Source organism: Anopheles arabiensis, chromosome 2 (assembly GCF_016920715.1).
Source record: "Anopheles arabiensis isolate DONGOLA chromosome 2, AaraD3, whole genome shotgun sequence".
Classification (NCBI taxonomy): Eukaryota; Metazoa; Arthropoda; class Insecta; order Diptera; family Culicidae; genus Anopheles; species Anopheles arabiensis.
In genome coordinates this window covers 25,590,429-25,612,865 of record NC_053517.1, presented here as the reverse complement: position 1 = coordinate 25,612,865, position 22,437 = coordinate 25,590,429, and the positions used below count along the sequence as shown (strand labels likewise).

At 47.5% G+C, this 22,437-nt stretch overlaps 1 protein-coding gene across 3 annotated transcripts in view; it reads right to left on the bottom strand.

Moving 5' to 3' along the window:
• Window positions 1-17,805, bottom strand: part of LOC120893688 (MAM domain-containing glycosylphosphatidylinositol anchor protein 1) — a 230,951-nt gene extending 213,146 nt beyond the window's left edge. Inside the window, exons 1-2 of one of the 3 annotated variants that reach the window (XM_040295713.1) lie at window positions 17,202-17,805; window positions 1,392-2,957 (exon numbers count right to left, since the gene is read on the bottom strand). In XM_040295713.1, the coding sequence (XP_040151647.1) occupies window positions 1,392-1,779 (388 nt within the window). In that variant the 5' untranslated portion in view covers window positions 1,780-2,957; window positions 17,202-17,805. Of the gene's footprint in view, window positions 1-1,391; window positions 2,958-16,917; window positions 17,154-17,201 lie in introns of those variants that run through there. The other 2 variants (XM_040295712.1, XM_040295714.1) reach the window with 2 other exon arrangements.
• Window positions 17,806-22,437: the final 4,632 nt, after the last annotated feature.

Below are 22,437 nucleotides of genomic sequence, written 5' to 3'. Positions count from 1 at the left end.
AAGAAAGTTCATTTCGCCCTGTCTTGCAAAAAAAACGCCGTAAAGTATGCAATAAAAATAGTATGCAATCATAACTTAATAAATATGATAAAAATGATACAAGGACGAATAAAGGAAAATGTTTAGCACGTAGTTGTTTGCCTATAAACGTGTCCTATCGTAATAACACTCTAATTGTACTATACAAACTTTAACTTTTACAACCCTGTTGTACACCTTTCAAAAACATAGAGGTATCGCACCTGAATTTTGCTATTTAAAATAGAATCCTATTTCTACTAGCAAAATACTATCCTTTGGACCATTCGGAGCATTTTAAAACATTTTTATAATGTTCTTCTTCTATGACACAACCGCCGTATCTGATCAAGACCAAGGGTTTCAAAACTATTTTTTAACCCGCAATTGCTTTCGCAAATAATGTTGCCGAGGGCCAATCTGAGGGCCCTTCAAAGCAATCAAATATTCGTTAGACATGGAAACTATTGCTGTAAAATGTCAAATTTTAACATCTGTCAGATATTAATATTTAAGGTTCTTTTAGAAATAGTCCAAACATATTGACTATTGATTAACTTGCTGTGTAGTACAGTATAAAAGCTCCCGAAACCCGCATTTATCCCGAAGGCCACAGTTGGGAGATTCCTGATCCTACACCTTCCTTGCATCTGAAACTCAAACCTATCTCGGCAAGATTGCCTTTGCATGAGGAACTCGAACAATACGTTGCTCTAGCACACGACGCGCAATGTTGCAAAGCCGTAAGAGTTGACGACTCGTAAGACTGACATTTCCGTGGCAGATCATTTTGAAATAGCATACAACATTCTATACCTAATCTTCAGTAGCCTTGCAACAGCGCGAGAGGCATTGGACGAGCAGACAAAGTCCTGAACATCCAACGAAGCATAATGCATCTCCATTCCCTTCTTCCGGGAATAAACTGTATCTGCCTTGCTATTTCCGGAACTATCGCCTGGATCACGCGACGAGAGTTACCTCAATTGTTTCATTTATTAATGTCACATATCACGTAGAAACGTCAAGAGCATCCTCAAGTGTATGTGTGCTAGAGCGTATGTGTGATGTGTAATAAAGCCATTTGCCATCCATCGCTTAAAGCTGTACCAGCGCCAGGGCCACCATAGCACCAGGATTAAGATTCGCGGGCTAGAGCGACTCCGGAGGCACTACCACTCCCCGGGAGGCACTTGTCGAGCACGATCTCACAAAGTGACTACCCAACCGACAACGACAGCAACAACAACAAAAAAGAACGACCAATAAAACCGACCAACAAACCTTACCCCAGCTGCCCACACCAACTGCAACAAGGCGCCCGCAAAGAAAAAAAAACCCACCCTACCCCGAATGGAATGTTATTAACTTACCACGACTGGAGATGACCGCATCTGCCGTTGACACTAGCAGCCCGCTGATGACGACCAGGAGGATGAACATGTTGCGAAGGAAAATAAATCGTAGAAAGCAATTAACTACGCCTCGTTGACTTCGATGGCCGGCGACCGCCGTGATGATGCCACTGCCGCCGCTGCTGCTGCTGCTGCTGCTGCCATTGTCGCCGGCGCACTTTACGGTAACGATGGCTCGGCGGCCATTGCGCTTCGCCATCTCGTTAGTGCCACCGTCGCCGTTGGTGTGGACGCTGTTTTTGCCACCACTGGCGGCCGATCTGGATCGTGCAGCCACCATCATTCCACTAATAGCTGTAGCCGGATCTGCTTGATGCCACCACCGGGCGGTGTTTAGTGCGCCCATCGCCCTCGCGGTCTGATCCCCTCGTCGTACCGTAATCGTCTTGATACAGGGGTGCTTTGGATCGCTTCCCTCTATCGGGTCTAATGGAAGGCAGGCACGAAGAGTACTCCAAGTACTGCACCGGCCTACTACAAACTGCTGTCAGCACAAAAAGATGCTCTATTGATCAACGAGTCCGCAACCGTCAATAGCCTTGCACTTTCAAAGGAGCCGTACTACTTGGCTAAACGATTATCAACACTTACTCAAGAGACCGGCGTCACACTGGCAGCTCTCAATTTCACAACTTGCTGTGCGGAAATAATCAAACCTCTCACCAACACCACCATCCACACGTTTTTACTTCGCACACTCGTCTAGTTATCGACGCGCATCGGCATTGAAAAAGGGCCACGGCACACATACACAGCTACACCACACACGCAAACACACACACCGCGTTAGATCGCGTCACTGTATTTTCACTCAATCTTCCGGAGAGCCTTTTTTCTTCCTTTTCGTCAACCTGCACACAGGCGCTTCATTTTATGACTTCCTAATGAATCGACCGGACGACGCACGCACTGGAACGGGCTTCTTACCTTCGGCACGCGGGCAACGGACACACCACTACTGGCACGGCTGTGGTACTGCTGCTACTGTTGCTACTACTACCGCGCAAATTACCATCCGCCGGCATCATCAGCATCATCGCCAGCTGTGCACACTACCACCACCACCACCACCACTGCCTGTGCACGAAGGGAAGCTTCGCGTTATCAATTAAAAGCTCACACTTTCTCTCTCTCTCTCTCTATCACGCGCGTTTGATTATTTACCCACCGTAAGCAACACGCACACTACGAGCCGTCCATCAGCCGCTGACCACTTTGTTTTCGGATGATCCGGTCCGGAGGAAAGGACTGGATAATTAAAATGCAATTATCAGCTACAGGTTTTTGTGCCAGCTCGGTTTTTTTTGCTATTGCTCTCTCGCCCACTCGTTCGGAGCTTTTGTTTTTTCACGAGTCCCTATTTACGAAGGCGCGCACGCAGCGGAATGGGCCCCTCAGGGCGAATGCTCAATAGTATGATCAACACCTTGGGTGGAGGAGTGCAAGAGGGTTTTCTTCACTTTTTAACGCTTCTTGCGTGGTCTTGTTACATGGAACGATTTTTAACCATGGTGCAGCTGGATTCTGTGAAGCAAAAGAATCAACAAAGAAATCAAAAGTTTGTCTTGATAATTTAATCCGGAAATGGGTAGAAAAAGCTCTCTAGAAAAAAAAAGAAACACCCAGACAAAAGAGCGTGTTAGTTTTGGAGAAAATTAATTTAATGCTTCAAAACGCTTTCGCGTAAAACAAATGTGAAATCCCATTACATATCCGCTTGGCGAGAAATCTTGTTTGCACAAGCAGCAAATGTAACACACGCGTCTTATGGAGAGGGGAGCATGCAAGGTCGCACCAAATGCGGCGTCAACGGGCGACCGGCAGTTCACTTTAGTTCACTTCCTGCAAATCAACCAAACGAACCGTACATTTCGGTGCGAATGAAATTCATTAACAGTGTTTTGTTTATTTCGTCCTTGCCATTCACTCCCTACCTCCGTTTCACGCTCGCTAACGTATTTGTTTTATCAAATTGCGAAACTATTCCGCTCGTTATCATGCTGCTTTCCCCACCAAAATATACCGAGCCCACCCATTGCATCCTACGCGCGGCGGAATGTATACTGCATACTTACAGCGTGACGCATTTCGGGGGGAAAATCTGGAAGGGGCACCGTTTTTCGAGGAAAATGAAATGCTAAGCTTTCGCTGTTTCCGCCTACCTCTGGCTCTGCCTCTTCCTTCTCTACCGACAGGCAAGCAGGCAAGTAAATTCATTTGTTGCCACTTTTTAATTAATGAATTTTGCTGACGACGGCCCAACCGTTGGAATGTGGGTTCCTTTCTCCCAGGGGCGGAATGTTGGCTGGGCGCAGGAACAACGCCGAAATGAGCAGCTTCGTGCACTCGCTGAGAGGAGCCGGGTTGTTTCGGTTCGCTAATCCGTGCTGCGATCTTATCAGTTGACGCTTTCTTCGTCGCTACATCTTCGTCCCTTTCCCGCTCCCACGTACCCAAGCTTCCAAGACACGGTGCCATTGTTTACGTACGGTTTGGGACACACTTTTTCGCCGAGTGCTTCGTGCCGGTTTTGTTCTTCGCTGCGCAGCTAGCGATGCATCGTACCGAGTGTCGAGTGTCTTATGCACGTTGTGCTAATTTGCATACATATGCATTCCGACAGGCTACACTTATGATTCAATCTCGTACGCGCTGCGAGTGTGCTGGCGGTGGGGTGGGGAAACTTCAGCACATCCACCCATTTTTGTGCTGCTTGTGCGCCTGGCTGCATAGAAGCTTAATTTTGCTGCAAACCCGTTCAAGGAAGGCAAAGAAAACAACACAATGATACATAGCTGTGTTCGTGTGTGTTTGAGTATGTGTGCACAATCAAACTTCGTGGACGACCGCGGGACGGGGCCGAGGGACGGTAGCGCCGGATTTTGCGAAATAATTGCATCCAGCCGACAATGGTGATGCTTTATCGGCAGCTTTCCCATTGCCAAGGGAAAGAAGCCGTTGCAGCATGCAGCCGAGCGTTAGTTTAATTTCCTCGCGCTCATATCTTCATCAACGCCCGCCGTATGCACATCTTGCACCGGAATTACCAGGTGCACGGCTGTGCAGGTGACAAAAATGTTAATACATTCATGAGCGAACTGGCGCGTTCCCGGGGATACGGCGCTATTCCGGGATGGTAGACACAAAACAGTGGTGGTAGTATGTTTAAGGGTAGCTTTAATTACTTCGATTGTTTTTTTTTATCTGTTCAAATTTCCTTTCGAGTGAAACTTTCGCAAAAGAAACAGCAATATTTACAAATATTTTCGATTTAAAAGAATAAAAAATCATCTAAATCATTTTAGACCAGAAATAAAGCAATCAACTTTATTATCAAATAATTGACAGTGATATTAAACTTATTCTCAGCAGTGTGAATAGTCCAAGATGCTCGTATGATATTGCTCATTCCATTTTGTATAAAACGCTTTGCTCCTGCTCGGTTCTCTCATTTCCCAGTCTATACCGAAGTAAAGTGAGACGTAAGACCGGAACAAGATCCTGCATGATGTCTCTGTTGCACGGGAAGAATCCCAAAGTTTGCAGTCCAAAAAACAACATCGTCAACATCGCTCGAAGAAAAAGCGGATCCCCAAAATGAAGAAAGGTAAGACTTCATAATACCCGCGCTAATGAATTTTATGTGCCGGTTGCGGCCGGTACTGCTCCTGCTTCTAAGCTTTCAAATCGTTTTAAATACGAGTGAAACATAATCAAACCCCCCCACGAGGGGGCGTTGAGCGCACTTGCTTTCGCTGGGCCGGTGAGGCCTCCGAACGCCCCAGACAAGTGGCATAATTTGTTCGAGTTTAATGAAAATAAATCCCCTGCTCGAACGATGAATAATAAGACATTCGGGCCGACTGAATCGGGAGCAGTCTGAGCCGTACTGCAAAACGCTCGAAACTGATATCTGCTGCCAACGACAATGTGAAAACGGTTTCAGCGCAAACGCCACGCAACCGGGAAGATGGTTTCGCAAATGAGGCTACTACACCAAATGACGCACAAAACGGGCCGGCCGGGCTGTGGCCCGTTCGCTTTGAACTGCTGCTTTGATATATTTCCACCCTCTTTTTGGAGGCGAGTTTTGCTCACGTCTTATTAAAACTGTAGCCCCAGCCGCATTAGCATGCACCTTCGTTCGCCCTATCATCGCTGCAGATCAAACTAATTGGAGACGGGTTTGACGGAAAGCAGAAAGGTGCAAGTGGACCCGGTGCCGCTCATGCAGCTCATTGGCTTCCACCCCGGGTTTGCCGGGGACCCTTCGAGCTGCAATTGAGTTCGGGCTCGGCAGTGCTGCAGATGCAACAATTCGCTTTTGCAAAACCAATCCTGCTGATCAGTGCCGGGAAAAACAGGATCTCATCAGCAGGTGCTTTTCCAGCCGATGAAAAGAACCTCAGCCATCCTGAGTGTTGGGGTTTTCCATGCTCCTATCTTCAAACGGTGCAATGGAACTGCAATCCTATTAGACGGCTGCTAAAGACTGGACTGGGCTGGCTTGGGAGATGCACTACACTCCGGAGGTTCCGGTGGTTCGAAAGATCGATCAAAAGCAATTTAAATGCACTCGATGGTGGTGCAAGATTTGCTGCACTGCCCGTCCGAACACCCTCAGTCTGTTTCCCCGTTCTTTCTACCATCAATATGCGCCGGCAAATCTTACTCCGAGAGCGATTAATCGAAAACTTGGAAGCTCGCTAGCAACGGTACTAGCTCCGTTGGTCGTAAGGACACGGCAGTACACCTTCATTTGGGCGTTCATTCGGGCGTTCTTTACGTCCAAGGGGAACTATGTTCCAACCTTCATTGACGCGTCCATTGTTATAGTGGCGGGGGAGGTTTTTTTCTTCTCTCCGTTCGATGTCCTCGGCGCGTTCAGACGATCGACAGTCACGGTCACAGGATTTCCGGTTTCGACCGGGCGGAGGTGAAACGTAAACCCCGAAAAAAAAGGAAACGAAGGAATAAAACCACTTGCCCATGGGGTAAAAATTTATCGGTCATTTCACGATCAATGGAGAAAATGCCTCTTTACTTTTTTCCCTCCTTTCCTTTCTCCTTCGGGAGGTAGTTCTATTGGTAGGTTCTTTTCTTGGACACAAAAAAAACCTCCTCAACTAACTCGCTCTCACTCTTGCTCTCTTTTCCAACATCTTTTTGTTCCACTCTACAACGGAAAAGGAACACACACACACAATAGTGGGGCTAGTGGGCTTTCCACCTTTCATGGTACGGCTTAGGTTGGCCACCGGGCGGGCGGTTTATTTTCCATTAACCAGAGATTGCCTTTTCGTGCTCCGTACTTTTGAGCCAACCCGTGACGTTAGGGGGGGGGGGGGGAAATGAGCCGAGGGGATGGGCGATGGGCAAAGCAAAATCCAAACCCAACCTCGCCACACAGCGAAAGGAAAGCCTTTTTTTTTTGGAAGAAGAAAAAAACGTTCCCTCCCTCCCACTGTAAACCATCGCTGACCATAGCGGCAAGGGCGGGGAAACGGTTTCGGGCTTCCGGTTTCGTGTGCGGACACCGGTTGACTAGGTTGCGTCAGCAGCTTGGGAAAGGGCAACACTGCTCTACTGCTCCAATCCATCGTGCACGTGTTGTTGTGTACGGGGATTGGAGAGGAAAGGGCAGGAAAGGGGCAGGGTGCGGAAGCAAAGCGGAAATATAAACATAAAATTTTATTATAATACAACTGTGATTCAGATTAGGTTTCGCTTTGACGACGTCGATTCGAGCGTCGTTCTTCACCTTTTGCTGCCGGCCCAAACCCCCCGTGCCACTCATGCCACCTGCCACCAGCTTTCTGTCTTGCCTGGTTTTGGACTCCGACCTGCGTGAGTTTTCTACAGGAATCAAACAACTTCATCAAACAAGCGCGGCTCCAGCATGTGTTCGCTGAGTTTTGTTCAGTGTGTGTGCGGCTGAATGTATGTGTTTAAGTTGCAGCACGCGAATAATAAGGCCTGGCAGGGGAGTCGGGCAGGCAAGTTTCGATTTTTCCAGCGCAGCATTTCTCCGAAAGCAGATTTTATATGATACGTTACAAATCATAAGCAATCGGAAGGTGTTTTTCCACGGAACGAACGAATCGAACCGCGTCGGCAGTTGCAGGAATGGGAGGATTTTGGAATGGATGGTTTTTGTTTTGTTTTTTGTTTTGTTTTCGGAAACGTACAGCAGCATTTTCCAGCAGTTGTTGAGTTTCCTTCCCGAAACAAAACCACATTGATTGATCGCTTATAGCTGTGAGGCTTTATTTTGTGGCGCTTCTTACTGATGAATTTGGGTGCGGCAGATGGGTGTGTGAATCGCACAACAGGTGCTATAAGTTCTTTTTTAATTATAAATCCGGTTTTTTATACAAGTGTATCATATAACAGGATAATCGAGGAAATTGTGTGAAAAATTGTCGAAAATACTCGGTAAAATCAGTCTAAATCTAATGATAGACCATTGTATCCTACGTACTTCTATGCTACGTAATTAAAACCAATTTTATCAAAATGTATAGTCTAATAGTAAATGTTTATTCTAAGCAAAACTCTTTTGTAATCTTTATATTTTGCTTTATATGTTGCGAGATCTCATCAAAACACCAATTAAACAACGTTCATTTTCACTCGATAATTCAGACCACTCTCATATGATCTGTAAGAACTTTGCTAGCTATTTTAAAGCTGTTCTATATTGCTTTCACTTTCATCGTGTTTTTTTATAATAATTTTCACCAGACAGTATGCTTCTGAACGTAACCATTTTCTTCACTTTTCCCCGTCTGCTGATAAGCTTCAGCGCCCGAGGCCAGAGCGCCACAAGTTTCCCAACGCCCGGCGCTATAAAATCGCGAATATGCTTCACACACACACATACACACATACAATCTTGTGTGCACATCGGGCATTAACTTTCATTTCGATACCTTCCTTCCTCAGTGTACTCCTCCCACTTTGGCGTCTATTTTCCGCCGTCGAACGTCGCTGAAGCACACCTCAGAAAACGAGCGAAGGAACGGAAGGCCCCGGTCCATCGTAGCAGTGCTCATTTTTATTTACGAATCTTAATTAAAATCGTAAACATTCCATCACATTATACGTGCACAGGCACACACACACACACACACCCAGCATAAGCTTGCACAGGAAAAACCCATCCTAATCTGGCACGGCTCCGGGCGAAGCCCTCGAGGGGAGCGTCAGTTTCGACGTTTGCCGGTGCGTTTGCCGCCCGCAAGCTTCGCACGGGTAAAACCGCACAACGCGGGGAATCGGGCGCGCGTTCGCGTGCGCTTTTACGATGACGATCTATTTTACACACACACACACACACACGCAGGTGCTAGAGATTCGTTATGGTTGGTGCTGTCGTTAAAAGTGGAAAGCACGGCGAGGGAGCTGCGACGGCCCCAAACCGTCTGGGTTTGTAGATGTCATAAAAGGAAAAGTTTTCCCCCGTCGCTCGGTCGAAAAAACCAAAAATCATAACCATTACGGTGTGTCATTCTGCCGGGTCCAATCTTTCGATCTTCCACGAAGGTGGTGTTCCCATCGTTTTGCTAAAACGAGAAATATTAAAAGCGACAAAGCCAAGCCACATCTCGTCGCCCAGCCCGGCTGGCAAACGGTGGTACCATATTTGTTTTAAGAGGTTCAATAGAGGGAAGGAGTTTTTTCCTCTTCTTCTGCATCGTCTAACTCAACCATCCTAATCACAGCGAACGCGTCCCCATGGGGACACAGGGGAGGGTTGAGCAAGACTGCAATTCACTAACAGTAATTAACTGGAACTCGAACAAAAACGGTCCCCTCTCTGCTCAAATGACGCGTGGTAAAAGCCACGCGATTCGATTTAATCGACGAAGTTGCCGACGAAAAATATCAACAAAACCGTCCACGGCTTGTCGTTCCAGCAGCAGCATCCCTTCAGCTCTTCCTATATTCCACTTCGGGGCAGATGAGGAATAAGCCCGCCCACCGGCACCGCCACCGGGGTCAAGTCAGGCGGGAAAATTTAATTGATGACCTTATCGTACTCCGGCCCTACGAGGCATCCCGTAAGCGAACCCATGGCCTATATCGAAAACCGTACGGCAACGGCAACAACAAAAAACCCAAAAGATGGCGCACTTAATTCTTCCTAGACCGTGAAATCATTGGCTCCCGTTTGCGCCTGCAACGGGCGGAGTGAAAAAAATATATATGAACGGCAATGGCTCAGGGGAGTCCAAGCGAACGGACCATCCGGATCCGGGTCTAATTAACGATCAGCGCGGTCTTCGTTGATGCGTTCGAGGTTTTGCCTTCATTTTTTTTACTGCAGCCGACAGCGAATTTTCTTCTTCTCTCTGCCTATTTAACTCACCGTGTGCTCAGTTTGTGTGTGTGTGTGCTGATGCTGTTGTATCACCTTCTATTCTTCTAATCGATTTCCTCGAGCCCTCAGGACCTTTCCCCGCTTGATGCTTGATAGCGATCAGCCGCGTTTTGGTTGGTGCGCTCTTTTTTCTTTGCAAAAGGTCGCTAAAGCAGCATGCATCATCGAAAACCCAATAGACCTTGAGTCTGTTCTGTTTTTGAACAACAACAAAAAAGGGTTGAATTTGAAGCAGGGCATCAAAATTCGGCAAACAACGCCAGCGAAAAAAAAGAAGGACAATCGATGGAGGAAAGATCGTTGGTAAAAGGTAAATTTAACCCTTGCGCGCGGGTCCTGTCCTCATAATTAAATCGTTATTATTAATTACACCCCTACACCTTGAGCGAGTGAACCGTAAAGTTCCGAATTCGGCACCTATTCTCAGGCTCTAGTTTGGAAGAAAAAAAACTTGAACAGCAACGTACTTCTTTGTCTATTTTTGGAAGTTACAACGTTTGCCCTACGACTTCCTCTGCGTATCGGTGGCGAAACCCGTGACGATGGAATGGTTGCTTCACTACTCACTCACAATCACCAGCCAGGGTGGAAAGGTTGAACATGTTTTCCGTGGAGTGGCCGCAGTTTGGTTTGGTGCGTTTGCTTTTGCTGGGGATTCTGGAAGCACAGCCAACCAGCGGAAGCAACTAATAGAGAGAGAGACTAAACTTCCACTGCAAAACGGGCTCGGAAAAATGCCGTACCGTCGCCCAACATTGTCGCCAGCAACTCTACCCACTCCGGGGAAGGGTCCGGGAGCCGCCACCCAACGCGTAATCGATACGCGTCCCTTTCGGCCCCACCATCGGCCACCCACTTTGCGTACGAGCACCGACAGAACGCGCCAGCACGTATAGGCATTTGCCAAAAACGGTACGAGCGTGCGTGTGTTTGTGTGTCACCTTGGGTGCTTGTAGCCGTCCAACATTTTCACAGCGTGATGGGGAATGAGGTTCGACAAATTGATTTATAAAAGACTTTTAATTAAAATTCTTCCCCCGCCCCTCGACCCGACCAACCGACCGACCGGCTCCCGTGCACCTGTTGTTGGAAATGGCAGGTTTCGTCAATCTTGCCCTTTGGTGCACGCTCCGTTTGACAGTTGGCAACACTGGTCAACAGCAAACACACACACACACACCACTTCAGAGTGGGAGACTCCGGTTCCGGTGGCTGAACTTTCGATGTGGTAGTAAAATTGGTAAATATTAGCCAAAAACCGGGTTTTCGGACCTTCCTAGCAACCGAGATGCCGAGTCGCCCGACCGTCGCTCAAGGAGGGTGGGTAAAAATGTATACATCACTCAGCACAGCCAGACCGGTTTAGTGCAAACAGAGCACAAACAGAGGGGAAGGGCATAATTCCCCCCCCCCCCCCCCCAACAGCTAGTAGGCGGGAACGTCCGTGGGCGAGCACGATCGAGGGTTAGAAGCCGCAAACGTTTCACTTGCGAACTAAATTGAGTTATTTGCTTTCTAATTTCATTATGTCCCGTTGCCACACTGGTGGCACTGGTCAGAGAGGGGACAGGAATGGAATCAAAGTTCACTTTTTAATTTAACCAACACCGGCGTCACGGGAAGGAACAGAAGCGGAGTGGACGAACAGCGGGGTCATGTACCGGCAGGGACACTTTACACAAGGGTGTTTTTATTTCGTTTCCCCCGCGCTAGAAGTAACAGGACCACGAAAACTGTGGCAACACAATACAGCTCTCTCTATCTCTCTCTCTCTCTCTCTCTCTCTCTCTTTATCTCTCGCTCTCTCTCTGCATTCGCTTTGTCTTGGGAGTATCCGGAAAACAGCATTGCTGTTTGAAAAACATTGCTTTTGGGAAAAGTTCTCCACCCAAGATCAACAAAGACGCCAACGAATCGGCACGCATCTTTGCAGCCAAAATGTTGCTGAAAGGGCTTGCCCTCTTTTGCATCAAAAAGAAAACCCAAACCACAACGAAACCTAAAATCCCTAATCGCAAGCGCAAAGCGCGAAGGCAAACAAACCAAAGCGACTGCTTACGCTCACGTTTTACGGCGGGAACGCCAAAGATTGCAAAGATTCCTCTTCGATGAGATTGTATGCCTTTGCTTCATGTCTAAAAAAAATTAAAATAAAATAACTAAGATCGTGTGTGATAAGATCCGATCGAAAAAAAGAGGGAAAAAACGGCGACTTCCGGCACATTTCAAATCATGAACGCGTGGTTCTTCACTGCTGTGGAGTTGTAGAAGAGGGGGCAAAATTATGCGCCTGGTGGATTTTAACTCTTCTCTCTTTCTCCCTTTCCACAATCACACACACACACTCCAACCCACCGCCCTGCTGGTGTGCAAACAGTGGTAAAAATAAGTCAGCTCGCTACAGCATCGAATGTAGCGCAAAAAAGAAAAGAAAACACGCTCCCACCCCTTAAACAAACTCGAATGCGCGAATCGAACCCCGTTCGTTTCATTCAATTTTTCCTCGAGCGGGGGAGGAGGGGTTTGCACACAAGTGTACACACGGCAAGATGGAAAAACCAGCAGGACCGGATGTGGCAGAACGGTAGAAGAAGAAAAAAAGGGAAAGGGAGAGATCGAGAGAGAGAGAGAGCAAGAAAAATTAATTAAACTCCGGCAGCACCCCGGAATCCTTCCGGGCGCGAATCCCGCCCGGCGTGAAGGCCGATCTGCATACAGCAACTATTTTGATTTGCTCCTTCTCCAGCGCAAACTGTTTTTCTTTGCAAAGCAGAAAGGGAAAAGGGATGCAAGAGTGAGAGAGAGAGACTCATAGAGTGAGTGGATTTTCCGCGGCCCTCAGCTGGTGGCGTACCTGAAGCCCGAAGGCAATACGCGCGCCAAACCCGATAGAGTTGGGCTCTGGTTTAATTACTTATCTGCTACATTGGAATAGTAGGCAGTGGGGGGGAGAGCAGACCCAAAAACCCATCCAAGCTCCTGCACCGGGCACAAACATTTACCCTAGCAAATCCCTTACCTCCCTATCTATTTCGCCCCACTAGCCCCAACGCTACCAAACACTTAAGCGAATGAGACACAGGGGCATAGAAATGGGCCAACGGAAAACGCCAGAAAAAAGCAGACCGCGTGGCGTGTTCGCGCCGGAGCGGAAGTGGTCCCCGATGCACGGCAGCCCACGGAGACGGCGAACGACCCCATCCTCCCGATAGCGGAAGAACAACAAGACCGTCTCGAAATTAAATGATAATCAAACAAACGAGCGAACGACTGGGCGAAAAAATAACATCCTTGTCTTTCGAGGAGGTTTTTCCTTTCCGACCAGGTCCACCATCTCTACATTGAGAGTGCGCGCGCGTTTGGAGTGTCGGTGGATGTCCGGTTTGGTAAACATTCCATTTTTTCCACCCGTCTTCCATGCTTCCCCAGAGAGTGGTTTGACAAACGCAAATTCGTTCCGTGACATTCTGCGTGCAGTGCGTCTTCTTCGCAAGAGACAGACGGACCGTACGGACCTCCTCCTCCTTAGAGTCCACTTTGTAATATTGCGCTGTGTGGGCTCCCTTGCCGCTTGCGTCCCGGTTCGGGACACGCCGAGCGCCACCATTATATTCCATTTGCAGAGCGAAGTATCAAGCGTTCCGTCTACGCCCAAGACAAACAGTTCCGGGAAATTATTAAGAGTTCGGCTACCTTTACCCGAGGCCCGGGATGGATTGTCCACGCCACTCGCGGCAAAAGAAGCTGCCACGTGCCGTGCTCCTTCAGGCGGGTTGGGAATGTGGTTTGCAGCAGCAATTGGGAAAACTGGGTTCAAAAATAACCTCTAATAAGTGAGACAGCAAGAGAGAGGAGCTCTCTAGACGAGCTCTTCAATCAGTCTTTTATGTTTTTCACCCACGAAAAGGAAGAAAAGCAAAAACTCTTTCCGATTATACCCATTTCCGGTTGCGCGATACGAACGAAACGACTGACCCGAATCGCTTACGAAACAGTATCAATTTTCATCAGCAATAATTTGCCACTGCTACCACTACTGCTGCTGCTGCTGCTCCTGCTGGGAGCGAATGAGTGGTTTGCTTCAACCGTATCCCCTGGTCGTTTCGGTCATTCTAATGATCCGGGCTTCGGGTGACGAAAGAAGCACAACAAAAAGGCACCAAACTTCAATCCAAAATCAAAACAAACGCAGATAATACTCAGCAACAAAAAAAACATAAAAGGAAGAAACGATCCGTCTGACGGCAATAGCGCGAACCGCGGGTCTGATAATCTGGTAATTAATTGTCCCCCTTAATTGATCGCCCGGTTGATGGGTTAATGTGCGCCCGGGGCTCGATTTTCGATCCCCGTGGCAGGAAGGATTAACGCGCACTGTGGCGCCATCGTTAACCGGGGCGAAAGGGTGCCTTGGAAAATGGGGAATAAAACCTCCGGAAATCCTTAGCTTACGGTTCCATGAATCGAGAATCGTAGACCGTAGATATTGCTCCGAGCAAACCCTTCCGTTCGAATTCACACGCTGAACTACAAAACAAACTCTCTCGGTGCGATGGAAGCCTTACCTTAAGGATGTGTGGCCGTGTGACAAAAGTGACCCACCCAGCACAGCGAAAGGTCCTTTTCAATGGTTTGGATCTACCCCAAAAGTGGTCTTCTTCTGATTGAAACCGTTTTTTCTTCTTCTTTTGTGTACACCGGCTAAAGATAACAATGCCCACAGAAACCCCACCTCCGACTCCGGCATCCGTGTGCTTTAGTACCACCCGACCCGGGGTAATAGAAAGAAACTTTCCCCCTTTTTTCGGCTAATTCACAGCACAGCATCTTCAACCCAATCACCCGAAAGAAACTTTGCCCGAAACGAACCGATCAGCATGAAATAAAAGTAAAAGCGTGCGATCCTTTCGCGCCGTTTCGCATGCTGATTGAAAAGTGGAAAAGCCTTTTTTTTGTTATTCTTCACATACACACCCACAGACGGACACAAACCCCGCTCGATGGGTCGTGCCGAGAGACAGACTTTAGCTTCATCCAAAAGCGGAAGCCACTTTCCTTGAGCTAAGGACGGGGGACGGTCAAAGTACGGGGACTTAAGGTACGATACAAACACAGAAACAGACAGATACTGAGAATGAGAGAGAGAGAGAGATAGCGCAAAAGAATGGAAAGGTTTCCTTTTGCTGCCACTTAATGCGACATATCGGTTACGGGAGGTTCGGTTCTTATCGACACCGAACTCCGCCACCTCCTCCATCTCCACAAGTCCACAGTTTTCACTTGCTCTCGTCCACAATGACCGGACCCCCGCCGGAGTGGAACTTCCGGACGGTGTGGATGGTGGAAAATTGGCCCTAACGTGCAAAGTTGATTATCAAGCTGGAAATAAAGTTCTACCACCTTTGCGTGCTACGTCCGCCCGGTCCGGGACACACACACACACACACACATACACACAACATTATTCTAAGCATCGTCCCGGGATCAACGATTGCCGGACGCAACGTTCAGCCGTTTCGTCGTTCATCGCCGTCGTCACCACGATCTGGAGACGAGCTTTTCCTTTCGCCTTTTTCCCAGCCTCCCACGGGTTTCCCTGCACAGTACAAGAGCGCAAAAAATAAAGGGCTTCCCTTCTGCTTAGCCTTTTGTTCCTCAAGGTACTCGGTACGGTGCGTTCTTTTTTTTTTTGCGCTGCCATTGTCCATCCCTTCACGGGTTCGATTTCGAATCGAAGCCGAGCAAAACCTTCGCTTGCACAAGGTAGCTCCGCATCGCAACGGCCTTCGGGTGCCGTAAGATCGAAAAGGTAAGCTACGGGGCAGGGAACGGGGACGGGGCAAAATCTCCCGCCAGAACCCGGGTATCCCGAACCAGCCAGGGAGGATACTTTTGTCTCTATTGAATAAATTGTTAATCCTCCGCTTGCAAGGCAAGACCGTTCGAGACCGTTTCCCCCCCCCCCCTTTTGCCACTCGTCGTCAGGCAGGGGCACTTTTTGAGCGGACGGGAAAACTTGCCCTGTTTTTCAGCTCCGGGTCGTGTGACTGATTTCAAAAGCGTAGATCCTTCATTCCTTTCTGCACAGACACAGAAAGACGAACTCCACATTAGTGATGGATCCATTCTTGGCCCTTCTTCCCAATCATGGTGGGTCGTGTTGGTGGGGCTTCGAGGCAAAGAGCGGTACAGAGAGGGTTTTTGTTACCTCACATTAGATGAATATTTTCTCATTTTACTCGTGATTGTTTTATAGTCCCCCCTGCCCCCAACCCAACACTCCCTACCGCTCTCGCTCACACAAACACACACACACACACACTAACGCTTCGTTCGGGTGGCTCGAGCTATCGCAAACCAACCCGACCGATGTTATGAAATAGTTTACGGTCTCCGATTGAGGTTTTAAGTGGAAAATCGATCCCAAAAACCCAACTGGCAGCGTCGGGTTTTCGGTTGCTCTGTTTGCCACAGCTCCACCGCAGTCCCTTCTTCGTGTTGGCGGGGGCATCAGTCGTCAGTACGGTAACGGGGGTTACGGGCCTCAAGCCGAGCGCACCAACTGTTTACCAAACACAAGCGTGGGAGCCACAAAATAGCACTCGAGGCATTCTCGCTCCAGCAACCGCTTTCACCACCGTGGCCGTGGCCGTGTCGCGGTGTCTCAAAACGATCGGTGGTAAATTCTGTCACTGGAAAATGCCTGCACCACCACCACTAACACGGTGTTGTAGCGGGAAGGGTTGCCTGGGTTTGTCCCCTAAGCCAAGCTAACTGATACACAGCAGAAAGGAGCTGGTGTCCTTTGGTGCAAGAGGGAACCAACACCATTCTTGGTCGCGTGATTGTTCACCGGCACTAGCGCGCTTCCTGTTGGGTTTTTGGGGGGGAGGCGCCATGTGGTGGCTCTCGGTCCGTCACGGCCACACTGGGTCAGTGGTGGTTTCCGAGCCGAAACTAACCCCGTTTTGGCAAGTTTCCGAAACGATCTGGTGACGGTGCAGCGGAGTATAGCATAGGACGGATGGCAGCGAGCTTCAAACCAAACGAGCTTTTGAATCATTTGAGTCTTTACAGCAACGGAACCGTCTACAAACTGACCTTAAAGCTGTGACGCTCTAGCATGTATCCTTTATCAATATGTTCAAATTTGCAGAGGATTTTTTTAATCGTTTTTAGTACAATTAATCACTGAAAAAGTATGGCATTATTGACACTGATATGTTTGGTTTAGTTTGATAACAACACTTTTCAACCAGTCGCTCACTTCCAGCACAACTATGCTCCCCGCGGTTTTACACAAAGAACCACAGATATAACTTCAGTTTTCAGGCAATCCCTCCCAACAACTTTTTGATGTTCAGATAAGAACTAAGTACACAAACCTTGTTCAGTGGTGATTAGTTTCGAACAGCCTTTTCGCTCAACAATAACACTCGCATTCTTTTATTATCCTGCTTTTTAACCACACTGTGTTACACATGCACACACGCAACTTGAAGCACAAACCAGTGTTACGTACACCACATCAGAAAGCTTGGCACTGTGGCCCTGATCCATCGCCACCCATCGATCGGTTAGTATCACACCAGAATCAGATGATGCCAGACACCAGACACTAAAGCATCCGAACGCTTCACGCCGTCACACACGGTGCCGCGGTGCAGCACAGATGGGATACAGGGTGCACGATGCATCGATCAATTTTGCTCCTTTCAATCGTTGGCCCTGTTTCGCGCAAAACAAACACCCTCACACACACACCCAAACACAACGCTTACCGGAAAAATGCCGATTGCCAATCAGTGACAGTGGCAGCACCCACCGTACAATACCACCACACCGTGTGTTTTGGCTGTACCGCCTGTTTTTCAGCACACACTTCACACTTTCACTAAAACCCCGCAATGACACAAGCAGATTTGGACAGAGCGAAACGCGCACAGTACGCCCCGGGATCGCTCGGTGGCGCGGGATGCTCGCGTAAGGAATGCAACGCAAATACTGAACCTTCATCAATTGTCGGGCTGCCGCCACCGTCAGGATTCGGTCGGAGGGAACAACAACAAAAAATGTACACACATATTAGAGGTATCAACAGCAGCAGCAGCAGCAGCAAATCGACCCGACCCGAACCATCCCCTAGCGTTGAGGAAAATCCGGAGAGTTTGTGGGACTCTCTCTCTCTCTTTCTGTGCTCACGCTCACGAATGAATGTGAATTTGTATCGCACCGAGAGAAGATGCTTAAAATCTCGAAAAGAAACAAAGAGAATGAGAGAAATTTTGACAAATACAAGTGTGTGCGAGAGAGAGAGCGAGAGAGAGTGGGCTTCGTTTGAGAGAATGTGGGTATCATTTTTCCGGACCACTTTTTCCCGACGCACTTTCCCAGCCGCTGCAGTGTACGCGTTGGCTGTTTTGTGTTCGGGTTCCGTTCGTGGGCCAGCTTTACCTACGGCACGAACGCAAACGATAACAAAAACCCGGCCGAACAGCCGAACACAACAAGGGCCGAACGGGTGACAGTTGCTGGCCCTCCCTCCATCACCACTGTTGATCCTGCCGTTTCTGTCCGGGAGGGTGTAGGGTGGTTTTTCGAACTAGGAAACACGTGACTGGCCAACCGGGGCAGTTTCGGGTTTCGGTATTTCGGACTGACACGGTACTCCATGGGGCTGGCTGCTGTATGTTGCGCAACGTCGATTTTGAACCGCATTTGCCGTGTGACAGTTTCGAACATGCGAACAGGACGAATGGCCAGTTGTATGGGGGTGGGACAGTGCGGGCAATAATTGTAGGGATCTATTTTATTTGGTGACAGAATAAAATGTTTAATAAAGTTTTAAAAAAATCACTCTAGGTGATCTGAACATTACAACAAAATGCATTCAAATTGTTTTTTTTATGTAATCATTTTAATCGATAATCATCAACGAAAGATTGTGTGATAAACTCTATGTATGTCACCAGACTATACAAGTAATAATAAGCATTACTTTACTCTTCAAAATGTACTCATAGACTATACGTCAATCACTAACAATAGGTCAAGTACAACGTTGATACACAAGCGCTTAACATTTGAAGTGATTGATTGTCTCTTAACGCCACTCGGACGGAACTGGACAACCATGTGCAGTTGTTGCAACAATCGAAAGCTATCAACGGACAATGGAGTGAAAAAGAAAATTAAATGAATATAATAAAGTAATAACATAAAATAATACAAACAGCATTTTTGATCCAGCAAAAATAAAGCTTAAAGTTCAAGAACTATCACCGGCACTATCACGCTCCACTCACCGGTGGATCAAATGTCAAACCGCTTCACAACAATGGGCCGCAGTTGAAAGCATTTCCCTTTCACAAATCTGCACAGCTGCATCCTTTTTTTTCTAGGACAACAGAGCACAATACCGCTGAAACAAAACGAAGCGAGAAAAAAAGGGTTTTGGACGGGATACAGTCAACAGGCCCGAAACTGACCGAAAGCCTGATTTCAGCGAAAGATTAACATCTTTACCTACCCACCAAATGGTACCAACAGTAACGCACGCCGGTGCCTCCATTGACATCGACCTCAAGCTTAACTCTTCCGGTGGACCGACGGACGGACATTGTGTTTTTTTTTTCATCCTGTCTGTCACTCAAATCCTGTGCCAGTTGCTGCGAGAGAGGACGCACGGATCTTTGGACCTTTCTCTCGCTCTCGCTCTCGCAATCACCCTCTGAACCCTGTAAACCCTTTCGCGCTCGTTCGCTCATTCATCTTCCTCGCGGATGCGTTTGCCGTCCCTCTGCAACACGGTACGGACTGCACGGGAGGGACAAATTTATGACACTTATCTACAATCTCTAAACCACGGTAGTGCTGCCGTGCTACCGGGCCGGCCCGCGTAGGTGGACAACCGGACGCTTCGGTCCCGTACTGCTGCCCGAAACGTTCGTGTGCAAATCAGACGCAAAACAGTCGATTTCTCTGCTTTCCGCTGTTTTTTTCTTGTTAGTATTTTCTGCCCCGGCGCAGTTTGATCTATCGCCATAACTTGCCCCGGTGCTTGTTCTGGCCAATTGCACCCTCTCCGGTGTGGGGCTTGTCCAGCAGCAGCGACCGCGAAACACGAAACCGCACCAACCGGACATAATCCGAGAGTGAAACTGAGCCTGAAATTTGATGATTCTTATCGGCAAATATTTATCTTGCTTCTACACAAAATACGACCTCGGCACTGTGGGGAAACAAATGTCACGCAATATCTGCCGAAACCGCGCCGAAACAAGGCGTACGGTAGATGATGGGACCGCACCAACCACGCCACACTGTTAGCCCCCCAATCGCGATTCCGCACCACCGTCCCCTGTACTTTGCGTGATGTGGATCGACCCGGGAACGAACGAACGGGCAGGCTTTTGATGACGCTGGCAACCACTGGCAGCAGTTCGTCAGACTGAAGGGCCCTCGGTTGCAACCGGGAATGGATTATGGATTATGACAAAGATTGGGAGGCGCACTCTGGGTGGGAAACAACAATGCGAAACACGAAAATGGAAACAAAATATCCAAACCCAGAGCCGTTTGTTTTGCTTTTTTTGTGAGGGGGCGTTTTGCTTTGCTCTCGTTTTAAATACGCACTAATCACGCGGTTTCGTTTTGGGCAGAACGCAGCGAGATTATAGTTGTTAGAACCGCACCATTAAAAACGCACCACAGTTGTGCGGACATAGGCCGGTGCTATTTGGTGCTACTGTTGCTGCTACTGTTGCTGCTGCTGCTGCTGCTGCTGCTGCTGCTGCTAGGGGTTTGGATTTATGCGTGCTTGGCGTCGTAAAAAAAACGTCCCAACCATAGTAGTCATCACGTCATGGGGATCACGTTGGGTAAAACGAGCATTTCAACAAGCCCCGGGGTGGATGGTGAGCTAATCCATTGCATACCCCTGCTAATAACTGTTGGTGGGGAAATTTATGTTTGTAATATTACTATTATTTTGTACATAATATCCCGCAAGAAATGTCTATCGAATTTATTTGTACGAATGCTTAGATGGAAAATGTGATAAAAAGTCAAAGTCATTGCAAAAACTATATGACAGCTCAATAATTAAGAGCGAATTTAAGATATATTCTTGCGGAATAATAAAAAGGACATCAATTTCTTGCAAAAGGCGTTTTCTGCAACTTCAAATGTATTCTAGTGAGAAGTAGGAGGTTTACTTTCTTTCATGTTTTGTGTTTAAAAAAGTATCAAACGAAAAACAAAAGTTTTACTTAATGATATATTTCCCTTTATTTTTTGTGTTCTCTTTTGCCTAATGCCTACTTTGAGTTTGTCTAATGCCTCCGGTGGCTCTTGGCTTAGTTATCACCCTTCTTTTTAGTTTATTATTTTTTTGCTCTTCCTTGCTTTGTTTCCTTTTTGTTTTCTTTCTATTATCTTTCATTTGTTCTTCTTATCCTTCTTTCTTATCTTTCCCTTTTTTATATTTTTAGCGTCTGCCTACTTTTCTTAGTTTTTTATGTTCTTTTTTTCCTTCTGATTTTGATTTAATTTTCCATTTCTTAGGTTAGTCGTCTCCCGCTTTTTCTTCTCACTTCTTACTTTTTTACTATCTTATTTTGAGTTTCCTATGTTTTTCTTCTTCTTTTTCATTCCTATTATACTTTCTCTGATTCTGCGGCATATTTTACCCACCTTTGGCTTCTTCCTAATTCTTCCTTAAGAATGCATTCAACTATTTATGTAATTATCTTTTTCCTGCGTATACAGCATACAACGTTTAAAGATATCGACGTGCCAAGAAATTAATTTATAATACACGTAGATATAATACTATGTACAAAAATATGCTAGCTCGTTACAAAAAAGCTGTCCTGTTCCCACCCTGCTTTGATGGATAATCAATATGATCCTTTATGCAGTCTGATTTTACAGGATACCGAATGCAAAAACACTTTTTTCCTTACCGGGATACATAACCTCGTTTTTTTTTTGCCATGCACGAGATACTGCCTCTTAATTGTACAGCAGTCCTGCTCCTTTCCAGCTTCATATTTCTTTTACCGGTTCCCTCTTTATCCGCTTTAACCTCCTAGTTCAATTACGGATCGTTGTTTTGAGAACCTTCCACAGAACCTTCCCAGCTGAGCACGAATGGTACGAGCGTGTACACACTGTGTTTATTTGCTATGCATGATGTATGTTTTATTCTTATTGATCTTGCAGTGCCTGCAGTCCTGCCTTATCTGACCATTTAGCAGCCCCGTCGGTTTCACAGCCACACCTGGTGTGTTTCTTAAGTGCGGTAATAAATCCACCAGCACTAAGGACCTGGTCACCTTCACATCGCACACGTCCCGCTCGCCACGAACCCCTTCTCTTAAACCGGATGCAGAATTGAAATTTAAATATGCACCAGCCCGATTGCAGCTGCAAATGCCATCTCCAATTCATGATGCTCCTGGGAACGTTAACTTGATGTTTTCTGCTTTAGCTCGAGTGCGCTGCACACAGTTCCGCAAAATTGAACCAAGATCCCTGCACCGGAACACCTCCACTCCAATCGGTTCCAGCCGCTGCAGCAGCATGCTACCGGTCGCTGTACAGCATAACCCTCCTGCA